General features: G+C 20.2%; 1 protein-coding gene across 3 annotated transcripts in view; it reads left to right on the forward strand.

Annotated features, from left to right (window-relative positions):
• Nucleotides 1-924: 924 nt before the first annotated feature.
• LOC117169610 (zinc transporter 9) overlaps nucleotides 925-21,770 on the forward strand; it is a 63,061-nt gene continuing 42,215 nt past the window's right edge. Inside the window, exons 1-2 of one of the 3 annotated variants that reach the window (XM_033356060.1) lie at nucleotides 925-1,260; nucleotides 11,970-12,473. In XM_033356060.1, the coding sequence (XP_033211951.1) occupies nucleotides 12,011-12,473 (463 nt within the window). In that variant the 5' untranslated portion in view covers nucleotides 925-1,260; nucleotides 11,970-12,010. The remainder of the gene's footprint in view (nucleotides 1,261-11,969; nucleotides 12,474-21,770) is intronic. The other 2 variants (XM_033356059.1, XM_033356061.1) reach the window with 2 other exon arrangements.

Below are 21,770 nucleotides of genomic sequence, written 5' to 3' on the forward strand. Positions count from 1 at the left end.
TCCATTTTTGTTTGAAAATTTTCCCTTCATCTTTCAGATTTAAAATTGAACTTCATTTCTTTAACTTAAAATTTAACTATACCAATTTTTTTGGAAAATTGATCTTTTTAAACAGAAATTTAATCTTACTGATAGAAAATTTAACTATTTTGTGAAAAATTTACTTTTATTTTCTTGATTCTTTTTATTTTCATTTAAAATTAATCTTTTAACTGAAGATGTAACTATTATATTTTTGGTTAAAAATTGATTTTTTAGTTGCAAGTAACGTATTTTGCTCGAAAAAATTTTAGTATTTAATTTTTCTGCGAAATAAAAGGGGAATTTTTTGGTTTTTATATTTTTATCGAGCTAAAAGGGATACATTTTTTTAAATGTAAGACGCAATTTTTTTATTGTTAACATTTTTATTGAATTGGAAGGGAGCAAATTTTGATTATAAATTGTTCTGAAATTGGAAGAGATAATTTTGTTTATTTTCAAGATTTTTAAAGAGTTGGAAGGAACGAAATTTTAGTAATTTATTTATTTTCTGAATTTGATTAGACTATTGTTGGGGTTTAGATTTGTTATTAAGTTGTAAGGAAATAATTTGTTATTTTCAATTTTTTTTCTAAGTTGGAAGATGGAAACATTTTTTGTTTCTAAATTCAGAAAGGGACATTGTGTTATTTTTTTCAATTCTTTGCAGAACATTTTTTTAATTCAGTACGAAAATTTAAAACTATGTTTACAGGAAACTAAAAATAATTATAAAAAATTATTTTAAAAACTAAATTTAGGATAAAATTGATATAGTAATTTTTAAATTTGCCGCTTTTTTATTGAAGGGAAATTTATAGACCATATCATGCAGCGCCATCTGTAAAACTCCGAAAAAGCTTATAATCTTTCCAACTTCTTTACCAAGATTGCCAGACAAGAATCAATTTTTGTAACATTCATCAACATGGTTTCTGACAGATTCGGTTAAAAGTTTTCCGATTTTCGAGAAAATCCACATTATTTAAAACACCTTCGAATCGTCACACATTTATTAGTGTCAACACCGATGAATCCTGGCATCAGTAACTTTAGCTCAGTGAAGGATTGAAAAGTTTTAAATTTTTTTAACAAACAGCTTGAAAAAATGGTTTGTATCACTCAATCCTTGTTACTTCATGCAGAATTATGCAAAGAAGCTGATAATTTTTAATCTACAAGCTATTATCTAACGTCCTGCACTGCGAATTTGCGAAAAAGAGGACACCGATGTTTTAGGTTAGGAATCACAGAAATTCGTTTAGTTCTATAGTTTCCGGAATGAGTAGGGTGACCGGAATTCCTGATTTATCAGGACATGTCCTGAAATTTTATGGCTCTTTATGTTTTTTGTGCCCCGTTCTGATTTTTCATGCGCGAAAGCGGAAAATCGTGATTTTTATCGTGCGAAATTTTGTTCACATTTTTGGAGGGCGCAGTCTCATTGTTACTGTTCAAAATTCAATTTTTAAAACTTGATTTAATTCAAAACATTGAACATCCAACTGTTTTGTAAAATAAATCTTCTTCTTGGTATGAAAATTTCACATTTTTGATAAAATTTTGTTTGTCTAACAAACTTTTTTGGGCAAAATTTTTTTTTGGTTTAAAAATTTATCTGTTTTTTTTTTAAATTAACATCTTTTTTTATTTAAATATCAGCTATCAAATCTTTCTTTGACAATTTAAGACTTAGTTGAAAGTTGAACTAATTGGTTAAAAATAAATTGATTTTTTTTAATGATTCGTTATCGTTGAAAATTAATAATGTGAATTTAAATCAATTTTAATTTTTTGAATTTAATTTGATTGAAAATTTGTCTCTTTAATAAAATATTAATCTACTTGGTGAAAAATTAATTTTTTGGAGACGAAAATATAACTATTGTGTTGAAAAATCATTTTTTATGGTTAAAACTTAATTTTTTTACTGTAAATTTAACTATTGTATTTTCGGTTAACAATTTTTTTCTCCTTGGTTAAAAATTAACTATTTCGTTGAAAATTTAACTATTTAGGTAAAAATTCGTTTTTTTTTAGGTTAAAAATGTAAATTTTAACTGTGAATATAATTATTCAATTATTGTAAAATTATTATTCAACTTTTTGGTCTAGAATTCAACTATTAAGTTTAAAATTAATTTTTTTATTTATTAAAGATATATCATTACAGTTAAAAATTAATTTTTGTGATTAAAAATTAAAATATTTAGTTTAAAATTCATCTTTTTTTTCCGAAAATTTAATTATTTGGTTCAAAATTCGTTTTTTTTATTACTGAAGATTCATTATTATAGTTGAAAACATTTCTTTGGTTAAAAATTCATTTATTTTTTGAAAATTCCTCTTTTATGGTAGAATATTAATTTTCTTGGTGAAAAATTAATCTTTTTGGTTGACAATTAATTTATTTCGTTGATAATATAACTATTTTGTTGGAAATTTATTTTTAGTAGAAAATTTTAATTTTTTTTTAGAGAAAAACTAGCTTTATATTTAAAAATTCAACTATCTGGTTCAAAATTAATTTTTTTTATTGAGTATTTAATCTTTTATCATTATAGTTAAAAATTAATTTGTTTAGTCAAAAATGTAACCTTTTTTATTGAAAATTCGTCTCTTGTGGTAGGATATTAAACTTTTTGGTGCAAAATTCATATTTTTGATTAAAAATGTAATAATTTAGTTGAAAATCTGTCTTTTTTGTTGTATGTTTAATTATTTATATTTGTAGATTACAATTAATTTGTTTAGTTAAAAATTTAACTCTTTTATTGAAAAGTCTCTTGTGGTAAAATATTAAAATTCCTGGTGAAAAATTCATCTTTTTGGTTGAAAATTTAACTATTTTGTTGACAATTCACCTTTTTTGTTGAAAATTTATCTTTTTTATTTGAAAATTCATGTATTTCGATTCAAAATCGTCTTTAAAAAAAAAATAATCTTTACGTTCCAAAATTTATTCTTTTAAATTGAGTATTTTATTTTATTATACATATTCATAGTAGAAAATTAATTTCTTTAGTTAAAAATTTAACTTTTTATTGAAAAATCGTCTATTGTGGTAAAATATTAAATTTTTGGATGAAAAATTAATCTTCTCCTTTGAATATTTAACTATTTTGTTGAAAATTCGCCGTTTTCAGTAGAAAATAAATCTATTCGGTTTAAAATTCATATTTTTTATTAAATATTCCTCATTTGGTTAAAAATTACTTTTCTACGTTTAAAAATTATTTTTTTAACTGTAAGTATAACCATTTAATTTTTTGTTAAAAATTTATCTTTCTTAGTTGAAAACTCATGTATTTTGATGAAAATTTTAATTTTTTTTTAGAAAAAAATCATCTTTACATACCAAAATTAAACTAATTGATTCAAAATCTATTTTTTTAAATTTAGTTTTTAATTAAATTTAATTATTCGTAGTCGAAAATTAATTTCTGTAGTTAAAAATTAAACTATTTTGTTGCAACTTTGCCTTTTTTAGTAGAAAATAAATTTTTTTGATATAAAATTCATATTTCTTGTTAAAGGTTGCTCAATTTAGTTGAAAATTCATTTCTATGGTTGAAAACTACATTTTCTACGGTTAAAAATTAATATTTTTTTAGCTATAAATATAACTATTTAATTTCTTCTTTAAATTACAATTTTTTTTAATTGAGTATTTAATTTAATTATTGAATTATATATATTTATAGTTAAAAATTAATTTCTTTAGTTTAAATTTAACTTTTTATTGAAAAATTGTCTCGTGGTGAAATTTTAAACTTTTTGCTGAAAAATTCATCTTTTTGCTGGAGTATTTATCTATTTTGTTGAAAATCCTCCTTTTTTAGTAGAAAATAAATCTTGCTTTTTTTAATTGAATATTTAATTATTTATATTTATAGATTAATGTATATTTCTTTAGTTAGTAATTAATTTGTTTAGTTAAAAATTTAACTTTCTTATTAAAAAGTCGTCTCTTGTGAGAAAATATTCATCTTGTTGGTGAAAACTTTATTTCTTTGGTTGAAAATTCTTTTTTCTATGTTTAAAAAATTTTTTTAGCTGTAAATATATAGATATTTCATTTTTCTGTCGAAAATTTATCTTTTTTATTTGAGAATTCATGTATTTTTGTTAAAATTCATCTTTTTTTATTTAAAAAAAATCATATTCCAAAATTCAACTAGTTGATTCAAAATTTATTTTTTCAAATTGAATATTTAATTATTTATATTTATAGTAGAAAATTAATTTCTCTATTTAAAAATTTAACTTTTTATTGAAACATCGTCTTTTGTGGTAAAATATTAAACTTCTTTTTGAAAAATTCATCTTTTCGGTTGACTATTTAACTATTTTGTTGAAAATTCACCATTTTTAGTAGAAAATAAATCTTCTTTGTTTAAAATTCATATTTTTTATGCAAGATTCCTCATTTTAGTTGAAAATTCATTTCTTTGGTTGAAAATTAATTGTTATACGGTTAAAAATTATTTTTTTTGCTGTAAATATAACTTTTTCATTTTTTGTCAAAATTCATCTTTTTTAGTTGAAAATTCATGTATTTTAATGCAAATTCGTCTTTTAAAAAAAAAATCTTTATATTCCAAAATTTATGATTTTAAATTGAGTATTTAATTTAATTATTTATAGCAGAAAATTAATTTCTGTAGCTAAAAATTTAAGGTTTTTATTGAAAAATATTCTCTTGTGGTAAAATATTAAACTTCTTTTTGAAAATTTCATCTTTTTGTTTGAATATTTAACTACTTTGTTGAAAATTCGCCATTTTCAGTAGAAAATAAATCTTCTTTGTTTAAAATAATTATTTTTTATGCAAGATTTTTCATTTTAGTTAAAAATTCATTTCTTTGGTTGAAAATTACCTTTTCTACGGTTAAAAATTAATTTTTTTAGCTGCAAATATAACTATTTCATTTTTTTGTGGGAAATTTATCTTTTTTAGTTGAAAATTCGTCCTAAACAAAAAATCATCTTTATATTAAAGATGATTAAACTTCTTTTAAACTTCTATTTGAAAAATTCATCTTTTTGGTTGAATATTTAACTGTTTTGTTGGAAATTCGCCTTTTTCAGTAGAAAATAAATCTTCATGGTTTAAAATTAATTTTTGTTGTGGATGATTCCTCATTTTAGTTGAAAATTCATTTCTTTGGTTGAAAATTACTTTTTGTACGGTTAAAAATGATGTTTTTTAGCTGTAAAGATAACTATTTCATTTTTTGTATTTAATTTTATTATTTATAGTAGAAAATTAATTTCTTTAGTTGAAAATTTAACTTTCTTGTTGAAAATATTATACTTCTTGGTGAAAAATTCATCTTTTTGGTTGAATATTGCACTATTTTGTTGAAAATTCGACTTTTTCAGTAGAAAATAAATCTTCTTTGTTTAAATGTCATATTTTTTGTTAAAGATTGCTCATTTTATTTGAAAATTAATTTATTTTGATGAAAATTCGTCTTTTTTTAGAAAAAAAATCATCTTTATATGCCAAAATTCAACTAGTTGGTTCAAAAGGAATTTTTTTAAATTAAATATTTAATTATTTATATTTACAGATTAAAATTAATTTCTTCAGTTGAAAATCTATTGTTTGTTTGGTTGAAAATTTATTTTTCTATGATTAAAAATTATATTTTTTAGCTGTAAATGTAACTATTTAATTTTTTGTTCAAAATTCATGTATTTTTACGAAAGTTCGTTTTCTTTTTTAGAAACAAAATCATCTTTATTTTCCAAATTTCAACTATTGGTTCAAAATTTATGTTTTCCAAATTGAATATTGAATTATTTATATTTATAGTGGAAAAATAATTTCTTTAGTTAAAAATTTAACTTTTTCTTTAAATATTGTCTCTTGTGGTTATTTTGTTGAAAATTCGCTTTTTTCAGTAAAAAGTAAATCTTATTGGTTTAAAATTCATATTTCTTGTGGAAGACTCTTCATTTTAGTAGACAATTTCTTTCTTTGGTTGAAAATTACTTTTTGTACGGTTAAAAATTAAATTTTTTACCTGTAAATATAACTATTTCATTTTTTGTTAAAAATTTATCTTTCTTATTTGAAAATTTATGTATTTTGATGAAAATTCGTCTTTTTTTTAGAAAAAAAAAAATCGTCTTCATATACCAAATTTTTTTTATGGGTTTTTAATTAAATTTAATTATTTATAGTAGAAAATTCATTTCTTTAGTTAAACATCTAATTTTTCTTATTGAAAAATCGTCTTGTGTGATAAAATATTAAATTTCTTGGTGAAAAATTAATGTTTTTGGTTGAATATTGAAATATTTTGTTTAAAATTCGCCTTTTTCAGTAGAAAATATATCTTCTTTGTTTAAAATTCTTTTTTTTTTTGTGAAAAATTCCTCTTTGTAGTTGAAAATTTATTTCTTCGGTTGAAATTACTTTTTTCACGGTTAAAAATTAATTTTTTCTAGCTGTAAATATAAAAATTTCATTTTTAGTTGAAATTTAATTTGTTTAGTTAAAAGTTTAACTTTTATTAAAAAGTCGTCTCTTGTGGTAAAATATTAAACATTTTGGTCGAAAATTCATCTTTTTGGTTGAATATTTATCTATTTTGTTGAAAATTCGCCTTTTTCAGTAGAAATTAAATCTTCTTGTTTTAAAATTTATTTTTTTGTGTGTGGAAGATTCCTCATTTTAGTTGAAAAATCATTTCTTTTGTTGACATAGACTTTTTCTACGGTTAAAAATTAATTTTTTCAGCTCTAAGTATAACTATTTCTTTTTTTGTTAAAAATTTATCGTTTTTAGTTGAAAATTCATGTATTTTGATGAAAATTCGTCCTTTTTTTAAGAAAAAAAATCATCTTTATATTCCAATTTATTTTTAATTGGGTATTTAATTTAATTTTATTATTTATAGATGAAAATTGATTTCTTTAGTTAAAAATGTAACTTTCTTATTGAAAATATTATACTTCTTGGTGAAAAATTCACCTTTTTGGTTGAATATTTAACTATTTTGTTGAAAATTTGCCTTTTTCAGTAGAAAATAAATCTGTTTTGTTTAAGATTCATATTTTTTGTTAAAGATTGCTCAATTTAGTTGAAAATGAATTACTTTGTTTGAAAATTTTCTTCTAAGGTTAAAAATTTATTTTTTTTAGTTGTAAATATAAGGATTTAATTTTTTGTTAAAAATGTATTTTTTTATTTGAAAAATCGTGTATTAATTTCTTTAGTTTAAATTTTAACTTTTCTGATGAAAAATCGTCTCTTGTGGTAAAATATTAAACTTTTTGGTGAAAAATGCATCTTTTTGGTTCAAAATTTAACTATTTTGTTGAAAATTCATCTTTTTCAGTAAAAAGTAAATCTTCTGGGTTTAAAATTAATAGTTTTCGTGGAAGATTCCTCATTTTTGTTGAAAATTCAATTGTGTGGTTGAAAATTATTTTTTCTATGGTTAAAAATTAATATTTTTTTAGGTATATATAACGATTTCAATTTTTGTTAAAACTTATTTTTTTTTACTTGAAAATTCATGTATTTTGATGAAAATTCATCTTTTTAAAAAATCATCTTTATATTTCAAAATTTAGTTTTTTAAATTTGCTATTTAATTCAATTTTTTGATTATTTAGATTTATAGTTAAAAATTAATGTTCTTATTTAAAAATGTAAGTTTTTGTTGAAAAATTGTCTCGTGGTAAAATATTAAACTTTTTGCTGAAAAATTTATCTTTTTCGTGGATTATTTAGCTATTTTGTTGAAAATTCCCCTTTTTCAGTAGAAAATAAATCTTGCTTTAAAATTACTTTTTATACAAATAAAAATTTTTTTTTTTGAGCTGTAAATATAACTATTTTCTTTTTTCTTAAAAATTTATCTTTTTAAGTTGAAAATTGATGTATTTTGATGAAAATTCGTTTTTTTTTTTTAAATCATCTTTATATTCCAAAATTCAACTAATTGGTTCAAATTTTTTTTTAAATCGAATATTTAATTATTTATATTTACAGTAGAAAATTAATTTCTCTATTTAAACATTTAAGTTTTTTATTGCAAAATCGTCTCTTGTGGTGAAATAATAAACTTCTTGTTGAAAAATTCATCGGTTTGTTTGAATATTTAACTTTTTTGTTGAAAATTCTCCTTTTTCAGTAGAAAATAAATCTTCCTTATTTAAAATTTATATATTTTTTTAAAGATTGCTCAATTTAGTTGAAAATTAATTTCTTTGGTTGAGCATTTCTTTTTCTAAGATTAAAAATTAATTTTATTTAGCTGTAAATATAACTATTTCATTTTTCGTTGGAAATTTACCTTTTTTAGTTGAAAATACGTGTATTTTGATGAAAATTCGTCTTCAACAAAAAATCATCTTTATATTCCAAAATTTTTTTTTAATTGAGTATTGAATTTTATTTAATTATTTATATTTATAGTAGAAAATTAATTTCTTTAGTTTAAAATTCAATTTTTTGATTGAAAAATCGTCTCGTGTGGTAAAATATTAAACTTCTTTTTGAAAAATTCATCTTTTTGGTTGACAATTCATTTCTTTGGTTGAAAATTAATTGTTCTACGGTTAAAAATTAATTTTTTTGCTGTAAATACAACTTTTTCATTTTTTGTTGAAAATTCATCTTTCTTAGTTGAAAATTCATGTATTTTGATGAAAATTCTTTTTTTTTAGAAAAAATCAACTTTATATACCAAAATTCAACTAGTTGATTCAAAATCTATTTTTTTTAATTGAGTTTTTAATTAAATTTAATTATTCGTAGTAGAAAATTAATTTCTGTAGTTAAAAATTAAACTATTTTGTTGAAAATTTGCCTTTTTTAGTAGAAAATAAATCTTCTTGATATAAAATTCATATTTCTTGTTAAAGATTGCTCAATTTAGTTGAAAATTCTTTTCTTTGGTTGAAAACTACATTTTCTACGTTTAAAAATTAACATTTTTTTAGCTATAAATATAACTATTTCATTTTTTCTTTATATTACAATATTTTTTAATTGAGTGTTTAATTTAATTATTGAACTATTTATATTTATAGTTAAAAATTAATTTCTTTAGTTTAAATTTAATTTTTTATTGAAAAATCGTCTTTTGTAGTAAAATATTAAACTTCTTTTGAAAAATTCATCTTTTTGGTTGAATATTTAACTATTTTGTTGACAATTTGCCTTTTTTGTTGAAAATTTATCTTTTTTATTTGAAAATTCATGTATTTTGATGCAAATTCGTCTTTTTAAAAGAAAAATTATCTTTATATTCCAAAATTTATTTTTTTAAATTGAGTATTTAATTTAATTATTAATAGCAGAAAATTAAATCCTGTAGCTAATAATTTAAGATTTTTATTGAAAAATATTCTCTTGTGATAAAATATTAAACTTCTTTTTGAAAAATTCATCTTTTTGGTTGAATATTTAACTATTTTGTTGAAAATTCGCCATTTTCAGTAGAAGATAAATTTTCTTTGTTCAAAATTCATATTTTTTATGCAAGATTTCTCATTGTAGTTGAAAATTCATTTCTTTGGTTAAAAGTTATTTTTTCTACGGTTAAAAATTATTTTGGTAGCTGCAAATATAACTATTTCATTTTTTGTGGGAAATTTATCCTTTTTAGTTGAAAATTCATGTATTTTGATGAAAATTCGTCCTAAACAAAAAATCATCTTTATATTAAAGATGATTAAACTTCTTTTAAATTTCTTTTTGAAAAATTCATCTTTTTGGTTGAATATTTAACTGTTTTGTTAAAGATTCGCCTTTTTCAGTAGAATATAAATATTCTTGGTTTAAAATTTATATTTTTATGGAAGATTCCTTATTTTGGTTGAAAATTCATTTCTTTAGTTGAGAATTACTTTTTCTACAGTTAAAAATTATTTTTTTTAGCTGTAAAGATAACTATTTCATTTTTTTTTTTCATTTTTTGTTTTTGAAAATTCATGCATTTTGATGAAAATTCGTCCTTCTTCTCAGAAAAAAATCACCTTTATATTCCACTTTTTTTTAAATTGGATATTTAATTTTATTTGATTATTTATAGTAGAAAATTAATTTCTTTAGTTAAAAATGTAACTTTCTTATTGAAAATATTATTCTTCTTGATGAAAAATTCACCTTTTTGGTTGAATATTGAACTATTTTGTTGAAAATTCGACTTTTTGAGTAGAAAATAAATCTTCTTTGTTTAAAATTTATTTTTTTGTGTGTAGAAGATTCCTCATTTTAGTTGAAAAATCATTTTTTGGGTTGAAAATGACTTTTTCTACGGTTAACAATTAATTTTTTTAGCTCTAAGTATAACTATTTAATTTTTTGTTAAAAATTTATCTTTTTTTAGTTGAAAATTCATTTATTTTGATGAAAATTCGTCTTTTATTTAGAAAAAAATATAATCTTTACGTACGCAATTTTTTCTAATTGATTATTTAATTAAATTTAATTATTTATAGTAGAAAATTAATTTCTTTAGTTAAACATTAAACTTTTTTATTAAAAAATCGTCTCGTGTGGTAAAATATTAAACTTCTTTGTAAAAAATTCATCTGTTTGGTTGAATATTTAACTATTTTGTTGAAAGTTCGACTTTTTCAGTAAAAAATCAATCTTCTTGGTTTAAAATTAATTTTTTTTGTGAAAGATTCCTCATTTTAGTTGAAAATTTGTTTCTTCGGTTGAAAATTACTTTTTCCACGGTTAAAAATTCATTTTTTTTAGTTGTAAATATAACCACTTCATTTTTTGTTAAAAATTTATTTATTCTTAGTTAAAAATTCATGTAATTTCATAGAAATTCGTCTTTTTAAATCTAACTTTTTTATTGAAAAATTGTGTCTCGTGGTAAAATATTAAACTTCTTGGTGAAAAATTCATCTTGTTGGTTGAAAATTGAACTATTTTGTTAAAAATTGCCCCTTTTCAGTAAAAAGTAAACCTTCTTGGTTTAAAATTAATGTTTTTTGTGGAAGATTCCTCATTTTTGTTGAAAATTCAAATGTTAGTTGGAAATTACTTTTTCTATGGTTAAAGATTAATTTTTTTTAGCTGTAAATATAACTATTCATTTTTTGTTTTTGAAAATTCATGCATTTTGATGAAAATTTGTCCTTTTTTTAGAAAAAAATCATCTTTATATTCCACTTTTTTTTAATTGGGTATTTAATTTTATTTGATTATTTATAGTTGAAAATTAATTTCTTTAGTTAAAAATGTAACTTTCTTATTAAAAATATTATACTTTTTTGGTTATTATATTATATTATACTTCTTCTATGGTTAAAGATTAATTTTTTTAGCTGTAAATAAAACTATTTCATTTTTTGTTAAAATTTTATCTTTTTAGTCGGGAATTCATGTATTTTTATGAAAATTCGTCTTTTTTTTATAAAAAAAAATCATCTTTATATTCCAAAATTCAACTAGTCGGTTCGAAATTTTTTTTTAAATGAAATATTTAATTATTTATATTTATAGATTAAAATTAATTTCTTTAGTTGAAAGTTAATTTGTTTAGTTAAAAGTTCAACTTTTTTTGAAAAATCGTCTCTTGTGGTAAAATATTAAACTTCTGGATAAAAAATTAATCTTTTTGTTTGAAAATTCGTATTTTTGTTAAAAATTGCTCAGTTTAATTGAAAATTAATTTCTTTGGTTGAAAATTCAACCTCAGAAAGAAACATTCGATACGATCAGCACATTTAAAATTATTATCACAGATAATAATAAAATAACTAATTTAATTTTTCAATTAAATAATTGTCAAACTTGATTAAATTAATTTTTACATCATATTATATAATGATTAAATAATTATTAAAATAATGTTCAGATTTTTAAAAATAAATTTAATTAATTTTCAAAGCCATCTGGTCACCCTAGATTCAGAATCAGACTTTTACAATCTCATTTTTTTTTTTTTTTTTTATTATGGTAGGTCCATTTTTTCCAGGAAACTTCGGTTCCAGAATCATTATAATGCTACATAGGTCTTACAGTCTTTTAAGTTTTATTCGGCGAAATGTCACTTGCCACTGTACAGACCGTTTCTATGTTTTCCACGTGGGAGTCACGAGGAGACACGCCAGTATTTTCATCACACCAAAATATGTTCATGTTATATCGAATACGCAAAAAAGTTACAATAATCCGAGCCCTCGAAAAATCGGCGAAACGCGATGGATTCATGCCTCGGCTTCGAGGCTCGCGACGAAGGAAATTGGGGGGAAGAAAACAACTGAGAAGCTGGAAAAGGTGGTCAAATCGACCCTCAAGCAGAAAGTGATCGAACTCGATCGGGAAAAGTTGGGCAAAGTCAAAGAGCGGGATTTGGATGTTCAAGTTTTGAGCTCTCAAGATGACGCGAAGAAAGAGGAGAAGCCGAGGAAAAAAGAGGAGAAGAAGGAAGTGGGCAAAGAAGAAACTCCTGTAGCGAAAAAAGGTAGCTTATTTATTTTTATTAAAAAATTATACTAATTGGACCCTTTTTTTAGAAATAAAAACTCAGTTTCACATGAATTTGCAACTAAAAAAAATATATATTTTTGACGACAAATGGAATAGTTGTATTTTTAATTAAAAAAATTAATTTTAAATCAAAGAAATGAATTTTTTAAACAGCAAAGATTAATTTTCTGATAAAAACTAATAAGGTTTAATGGGGTTTTTATAGCAGAATACATGGATTTTCAAACAGTGAATTTATGTTTTTACCGGGAATTTTACCAAATTTTTAGAATAAAAGTGTTGTCCAACCGTTTTTAAAATAATTTTTCAAATTGTGATTTTTATCTATTATTTTATCATTTAGTTTAGAATGCTTAATTCGAAAATCTTTCACTTTAAAAGTTTTCTCAATTTTTTTTAAGCATATATTTTAATTTAAAGCATTTTAAAATGCAGTTTTGAATTTTCAAAACAAATTAAAAATTAAAAGTTTTTAAAATCGAAGATTTTTTTTATAAAAAACAGGGTGGCCGCCGTTCGATTTTAACAGTTTTTTTAAATAATTAAAGTGCAGTTTTGAAGATTTAAACAGTTAAAAATTAAAAGCATTTGAAGTAGAAAATTTTTGATAAAAAACAGTTTCATTTTATCAACTGTAAATATAAATAAATAAATTATTTTTAAAATGTACTGTTTCAATCCGAAAATCTTGATAAGAATTGAAATTATTATATCATTTATTCCGATAATTTTATTTTTAAATAAAAATTTTCATGATTTATCAATAACATATTTTTAATTCAGAATTTCAGATCTTCCTTTATATTATTTTTTATATTAAATTTAATAAATAAATTTATAAACATATTATTTCTATTAATTTGTTTAGCCATTAAAAAATGTAAACGTGCGTTTAACTATTTTCAAGTTAAAAATAAATCCATAATAATATAGTTCAATTTTAAATTTCTAAATGTAGAAAAAGAATAAGTATTTAATATTTAGCGATATTTTAATTTTCATGTAAGAAAAGTGAATTGAAACGAAATATTTAAAAGAAAACAATTTGAAAATGAATTGTTTTACACAGAAAGCTTTAAATCTTTAAATTTTCGACAAACTTTTAAACTTTTAGCGTTACAATTTTAATGGTTCTATTTAAAAAGTGTTTAATTTGTAAGTGAAATTGTTAAATTTTGACGCATAAATAAGAATTAAATTATTTGTAGAAAAAATTTGAGTAATTTTAAAAGATATTTAGAAGTTTTGAAAAGATTCAAAATTAATTAAAAACTTGAAATTATTGTAAAGTAATTTAAACGAAGTATGTTAACATTTTTTTCACAAATTCTAAATATATTTTTAAATTAATCGAAAGTTTCCTAAAATTCTTGAAAATCCTGCAACTTAAAAAAAATCCTTAAAATCTTCTATAATTTTTCAAAGTGAAAAATCATTTTCAAATTTTCCTAAGAATCTTAAGAACCTTTTTGATTCGTTTGAATTCTTTCACAATTCTTAAAAAAATTCTAAATTTTTGTTTGTAATCTGCAAAAATCTACATTTTATTTTTGATTCGACTGTAAATATTAAAAATTGTTTCTAGTTCTAGATTTATTTCGAATCTTTTTAAAACTTCTAAATATATTTAAAAATTACTCTGATATTTTTAGAAATAATAAGTGTTTTATTGTTATTTATAAATTCAAATTTTTTTAATTTGCAGGATTTTCTAAAAATTATAGAAAAAATTCAATTCATTTTGAAATATATTTAAAACTTACGAAAAAAAATATTTTCAGTTTGGACAAATTTAAAACAGCATCTATATTTCTCCAAATTTTGAAATAAAATTGTAAAGCTTTTGAAGGAAGCCTAAACTATTTAAAAAAAAAATAATTTAACTTCTAATTACAGAAATGTTAAGTTAAAAAAAATTATTTTTCAATTTTTAATGTTTCTAGCTTAAAATTACTTAAAATATTATAATTTCGAGAATTTTTAAAGTTCAATTTTAAACTTCAATTTTAAAAATTTGTAATTCAAAGGTTCCACTTTGAATGCTTTAATTTGTTGTTTATTGTTTATTACTTTCTATTCAAAGATGTTTAGAATATAGTTTGATTTTTTAAATTTCATTGGTCGTAAAAAATGTTTGCGAACCGGGAAAAATTATTCTTCTCTGATCAAAAATGAATCTTTTTGGTTGTAATTTCATTTGTTTGATTTAAAATTAATTGACTCATTCAAATTAATTTTTTTAACTGAAAATACAACTTCCTAATTTAGATGAAAATTTGTCTACTTTAATTGAAAATTCACATATTTTATAAAAAAAAATCAATTTCTTTGGAGATAGAAAGTTAAGTTTTTCTCTGAAAGTTAATCATCTTGTTTCAAAATTCTTCTTTTCGGTTTTAAATTCAAGTTTTCCGGTTAAATAATTATCATTTTAGTTGAAAATTCATCTTTTAGGTTTCAAATAAAATTGTTTGGTTGAAGATTCATAGTTTAAATTAAAATTACATTTATTTAGTTTTTTTTATTGAAAATGTAATTTATTCCATTTAAATATTTCAAAATTTAACTTAAAAATTCGTCTCTTTGGTTAAACATTACTTTTTTGACTAAAAATTTAATTATTCAATTATTCCTTTAAAAAATTATCTTTTTTGGTTCCAATTAAAAATTCTATAGTTGTAGTTAAAAATTCATCTGTTGAGTTAAAAATTATTTTTTTAGATTGAAATTTAATTATTTAAGATTTGGTTGCCAATTTATCTTTTTGAGTAAAAATTGATTTTTTAATTCAACTCTTTTAATTTAAGATTCATTCTTTTTTGGTAAAAATTAATCTTCTTGGTTGATAATTAATCTAAATGTTAATTTTTGTTTAAAAATGCAAGTATTTCCGTTGAAAATTCATTATTTTAGTTGAAAACTCTTATGTTTGGTTTAAAATTAATTCTTTAAATTAAAAATGTTACAATTCTATTTTCGGTTGCAAATAATAATTTTTTTACTGCAAAATTCCACTACTTGGTTTGAAAATTTATCTTCTGTAATTAAAAATTCAACTATTTCGTAAAAAAAGTCATGTATCTTGTTGAGAAATTGTATTTTTGGTAGAAAATTAATCTTTTTATTTCAAAATTAATCTTCCCGTTTAAAAATTTATCTCCTAGGTTGAAAATGCATATTTTTGGATTAAAATTAAAAATTTAAGATTTATTTTTAGTCTTATTACTGTAAAATTTTATTATTAAATTTTCAGTTTTTTTAGTTTTTAACCGATAGACATATTTAAAAAAAAATTACAACTGAGATAGAAAAAATACGCATTTTTTGCCAAAATCATTTAATTTTCAATTACAAAAGACGATTTTTCAAAAAAATTAATTAATTTTCAATTTAAACAAATTAATTTTCATCCAAAGAAATAGATGTTCAATCAGAAAGATTAATTTTTTACCAAAAAAGAATGCTTTCTGTAATTGAATTTTTATTAAAAAAATTAATTTTCAATAAAAAAATATTCATTTTTGCGAAAAGAGAATATTTTTAAGAAAATACATAGATTTTTAACTAAATATTTTAATTTATAATTAAATTTTCAACCAAAAAGGTTAAATTTCTTTCAACAAAATTTTTTTTAAATGGATTAATTAACTTTTGAGTAAAAAAAAATAAAATTTTGATAAAGAAAGACTAATTGTCAATCAAAGAAATAAAAGTGTCAATGAAACTGATTAATTTTCTGTGAAAAGAGAATATTTTTTAAAAATTTGCATGAATTTTCAACAAAATATTTTTATTATTAATTAAATATTCAACCCAATAGTTGAATTTTCAACCATATCGGTTAATTTTCGACCAAAAAACACCAATTTTCAAGAAAATAAGATAAATTTTCTAGCAAGAATGAAATGCCTTCATTTTTAGTAGAAAAAAAAAGAATTTTCAAAGAAATATTTTTAATTTACCAAAGAAATAAACTTTCAACTAAAATGTTAATCCTTGAATAAAAAAATAAGTAAAATAATTTACCCAATTAGTTAAATTTTCAATTAAAAAGAATCAATTTTCTACCAAATTAGAATAATTTAATTTTAGGTTACAGAAATGAGTTTTTAGCCAAATATTTAATCAAATTTTCAACCTGATAATCGAATTTCCAACCTGAACGTTTAATTTTCTACAAAAAAAAAGACAAATTTTCAACAAAATAACTGAATTTTCAACTAAAAAAGATTAATGTTAAACAATAAATAGAATAGATTAATTTTCAATTAGAGAATACGTTTTGAAGCAAATAAAATAATTTTATAACGATATGGTTACATTTTCAAACAAATAAATAAAATAAAACCAACAAGATTTAATATCTATAAAAAAAATTCAACGAAAAATGTAATAGTTAATTTTTTAGCTAAAAAATTAATTTTTAATTTGTAAAAGAAACTATTTTCCAACTAAATAAATAAAAATTTCAACCAAAAAGGTTAATTTTTTGCCAAAAGAGATTTTTTTTAAATACTTGAATTTTTAACAAAATATTTTAGTTTTTAATTGAATTTTAACCTAATAGATGAATTTTCAACGAGAAAAGTTTATTTTCTACCAAAAAAGACAAATTTACAGCAAATAAAATAACTTTTCTTAAAAGAAAATTGCACTTCTGGTTGAAAATTGACCTTTTTTAGTTGAATATTCGAATATTTGATTGAAAATTCGTCTCTTTTTTTTGTATAAAATGGTTCTTTTTTATTAAAAATTCCTGTTTTTAGTTGAAAATTCCACTGTACATTGTTTAATTTCTCTCTGTTTTATTAAAAACAGTTGAATATTTATTATTATAGTTTTATTTTATTTTTTATATTATTTTATATTTTTTTATTATTATTGGTATAGTTTTTTTATTATATATTTAGATTAATATTCATCTCTGCGGTTGAAATTGAACTATTTTGTTGAAATTTTGATTTCTTTGTTATTGAAAATTTAACTATTTGCTTGAAAATTCATCTTTTTTATTGGAAACTTAATCTTTTTGATTCAAAAATCAACTTTTTCGATGAAAATTTCTCATCTTAGTTGAAATTTTCTCTTCTTTGGTTGAAAAATCAACTCTACATAGATAAAAATTGAACTTTTTATTCAAAAACTATTTCTTTGGTTGAAGATTCAATATTTTAGGTGAAAATTTATCTTTTGAGTGAAAAAATTAACTATTTTGTTGAAAATTCATATTTTTCTATCCGAATTAATTTTTTTGTAGAGAAAATTGCACTTCTGGTTGAAAAATAATCATTTTACTGAAAATTTTTAATATTTTATTGAAAATTCGCGTTTTTTGTGTAGAAAATTATTCTTTTTTATTAAAAATTCCTTTTTTTAGTTGATAATCAATTTTTTAAAATAAAAACATAATTATTCAATATTTTGTAGGAAATTAATCTTCTCGATTAAAAACTCACCTTTTTTTTAATTCGCCCTTTTGCTTTAAAATTCATCACTTTATTTGACAATTCAATTATTTCCTTGGAAATTCTATTTTTTTCTAATTTTAGTAGGAAATTAATTTTCTTCGTTGAACATTCATCTTTCTGATTTAAAATTTATCATTTTAGTTGAAAATCTATCACTTTGTTTGAAAATTTATTTATTATTTTCTAGAAAATTTGTTGTTCTCTTTTTGTTGATAATCAATATTTCCAATTAAAAACTCAACTATTTCATTTTAGATAGAAAGTTAGTCTCCTTGATTAAAAACTCATTTCTTTCAAAAAAATCATCCTTTTGGCTGAAAATTCGTTGAAAATTCTTCTTTCTGATGAAAAATGTATGATTTTAGTTAAAAATTCATTTCATTTGGGATAGAAAATTAATCTTCTTGGGTTAAAAAACATCTTTTTTTAATTCACCCTTTTAGTTAATACTTTAGTTAATAATTCAACTTTTTTTTTTGATAATTGAACTATTTCCTTGTAAATTCTTCTTTTTTTTTAAATTTTTTTAAGAAATTAATTTTCTTTGTTGAAAATTCACCACTTTGTTAGTTAATTGAATTATTTCCTTGAAAATTTTTTTTTGATTGAAAATTAAACTTTTTTGTTTGAGAGATAATTCTTTATATCCGAAAAGTATAATATAATATTTTTTAAATTCAGCATTAATCTTTTTTTTTGTCAGAAATTGTACTATTTATTAGAAAATTTAATTATTTTATTGAAAGTTCAACTATTTAAAAAAACTTAACTCTTGTTTTTTTAAAGTGATTTTTTTTATTGAAACTTCATTATTTTTATTTGAAAAGTCGAATATCATATTTTTGGTTCAGAATTCATCTTTTTTTTTTTTAATTTTACTATTTGGTTAAAAATTTATTTATTTTATTGAAAATTAAACTTTTTTATCTAAAGTTAATTCTTTATACTTGAAAATTTTAATGTTTTAAATTTTAATGTTTTAATGTTGTGTCCTATATTGAGTTCAGAATTTTTCTCTTTGGGTTAGAAATTTTACTATTTGGTTAATAATTTAATTATTTTTTTGAAAATTAAACTTTTTTGGTAGAAAGATCATTTTTTATATCCGAAAAGTATAATATTATTTTTTAAATTTAGAATTAATCTTTTTTGGTTGAAAATGTATTTATTTTATTGAAAATTCAACTTTTTTGGTGAAAAGTTATCATTATTTATATTCGAACGTCTAATATTATTATTTTACTACTACTTTACTACTCATTTTGTTAAAAATTCATCTTTTTTGGTTAAAACTTAATAGTTTTTATTTTAAAAATGTCCTATTATATTTTTAATTCAGAATTTACCTCTTTTCATTAAAAGTTCGACTATTTAGTTAAAAATTTAATTATTTTATTGAAAATTCCACTTTTTTGGTTGAAAAATAATTCTTTTTATTGGAAAAGTGTAATATTATATTTTTTTAATTTATAATTCATCCTTTTTTGTAAAAAATTCTACTATTTAGTTGAAAATATAATTATTTGATTAAAAAATTTACATTTTTTGGTTTAAAGTTAATTTTTTATATTTGAAAAGTCCAATATTATGTATATTCATGTTTTTTTGTGAAAAATTTTACCATTGAATTGAAAATTTGATTTATTTTTTGAAAATTCTACTATTTGGTCAAAAATTTAATTATTTTATTGAAAATTCAAATTTTTTGGTTGAAAGATAATTCTTTATACCCGAAAAGTATATTAATTTTTTATATTTTTTGTCTTAAATTCTACTATTTATTTGAAAATTTAATTATTTTATTGAAAATTCAACTATTTTGTTGAAAAGTCTTTTTTTTATTAATTATTTTAATCTGACAAGTCTAATATTATATTTTTTGTTCGCAATTCATCCATTTTTTGAATTTTTATTTATATGAATTTTTAACCAAAAGGTGATTTTCTTCAGTAAATTGTCGAATTTTCCACCCCAAAAGACAATTTTTCAAGTGAAAAAGAATTTCTAATCCAAAAAGGAGGAATTTTCAACAAAAAAATATGTATTTTTGACAAAATAGTTGAATTCAGATTAATTCTTGAACTGAAATACGATACTTTTTTTTTGTTTTTATCACAAGAACTAACTTTTACTTAAAAAAGATAAATTTTGAACCAAATAATAGATTTTTGGAACCAAGAGATTAATTTTAAACAAAAAAGGTGACTTTTTAAGAAACTAGTTGAATTTTCAATAAAATAATTAAACTTTCAACGAATTTTTAGAGTTTTTGAACTAAACACCAAAAATATAATATTAGACTTCAATAAAAATTATTAACTCTCAAACAAAAAAGGTGAATTTGTAACAACTAAAAAAAAAAGATTTTTCCACCAAAAGATAAATTTCCAACCAAAAAATGTTAATTTTCTACAAAAGTATAAACTTTTGAACAAAAACGATGACTCTTTCAAAAAAATCGTTGAATTTTCACAAAAATTATGTTTTTTTTTTTTAATCAAAGAGATCATTTTCTAAACAGAAATATAATATTAGACTTTTTAAATAAAAAAAAATAAATTTTCAACCAATAAAGATGAATTTTTGAGCAAAAAAAAATAAATATTTGACCAAAAACTATTACTTTTTAACAAAAGACTTTAATTTTGAACAAAATAATTAAATCTTTTAACTAAACAGTAGAATTTGTAAGCAAAAAGTAGAATTTTAAACCAAAAAAATGGCCCATTAAAAATTCCACTCCTTGGTTGAAAGTTGAACGAATTTTTTCAAATTTAATTTTTTTTCTTCGTTAAAGATTCATAATTTTAGATGTAAGGTAGTTTCTTGGTTAAAAAATTAAATTAAAAATTCTTTTTCTTGTAAAAATGTTTTGTTTTTTTAACCTGAAAATTTAAATATTTTGTTAAAAATTCCAACAAATTGGTATAAAATTAAACTGTTTTTTGTTTTTAATCAAAATTTTATTGTTGAAATATCAACTAGAACATTTTTTGATAAACATTAATCTTTTTTGTTGAAAATTCAACAATTTGGATAACATTATTTTTCATTCTTGGCTGAAAAATTTTTCTTGGTAGAAAATTCATTTTTTTGGTAGAAACTTGATCTCTTTTTGAGTTTTCGATTAAAAATGCAACTTCTTAGTTGAAGATTTATCTATTTTGGTTGAAGATTAGACTATTTTATTGAAAATTAAAAATTTTGGTATAAAATTCAACTATTTCGTAGAAAATTCAACTTTTTTGTAAAAAAATCGTTTTTATTGACGTATTTTTAATTGAAAATTAATTTTTCTTGATAGGAATTCATCTACTTAATTTTTTGGTTAAAAACTGAACTTTTATGGTTTAAAAATACAGACTATTTATCTTTTTTGCTTGAAAATTCAACAATTTGGTTAAGATTATTTTTCATTCTTTTCTGAAAAATTTTTCTTGGTAGAAAATTCATTTTTTTGGTAGAAACTTGATCTCTTTTTGAGTTTTCAATTAAAAATGCAACTTCTTAGTTGAAGATTAGACTATTTTATTGAATATTAAAAAATTTGGTATAAAATTCAACTATTTCGTAGAAAATTCGACTTTTTTTTGTAACAAAATCGTTTTTATTTCCGCGTTTTTAATTGAAAATTAATTTTTCTCAATAGAAATTCATCTACTTAATTTTTTGGTTAAAAATTGAACTTTTATGGTTTAAAAATACAGACTATTTATCTTTTTTGCTTGAAAATTCAACAATTTGGTTAAGATTATTTTTCATTCTTGGCTGAAAAATTTTTCTTGGTAGAAAATTCGTTTTTT

Source organism: Belonocnema kinseyi, chromosome 3, assembly GCF_010883055.1.
Source record: "Belonocnema kinseyi isolate 2016_QV_RU_SX_M_011 chromosome 3, B_treatae_v1, whole genome shotgun sequence".
Classification (NCBI taxonomy): Eukaryota; Metazoa; Arthropoda; class Insecta; order Hymenoptera; family Cynipidae; genus Belonocnema; species Belonocnema kinseyi.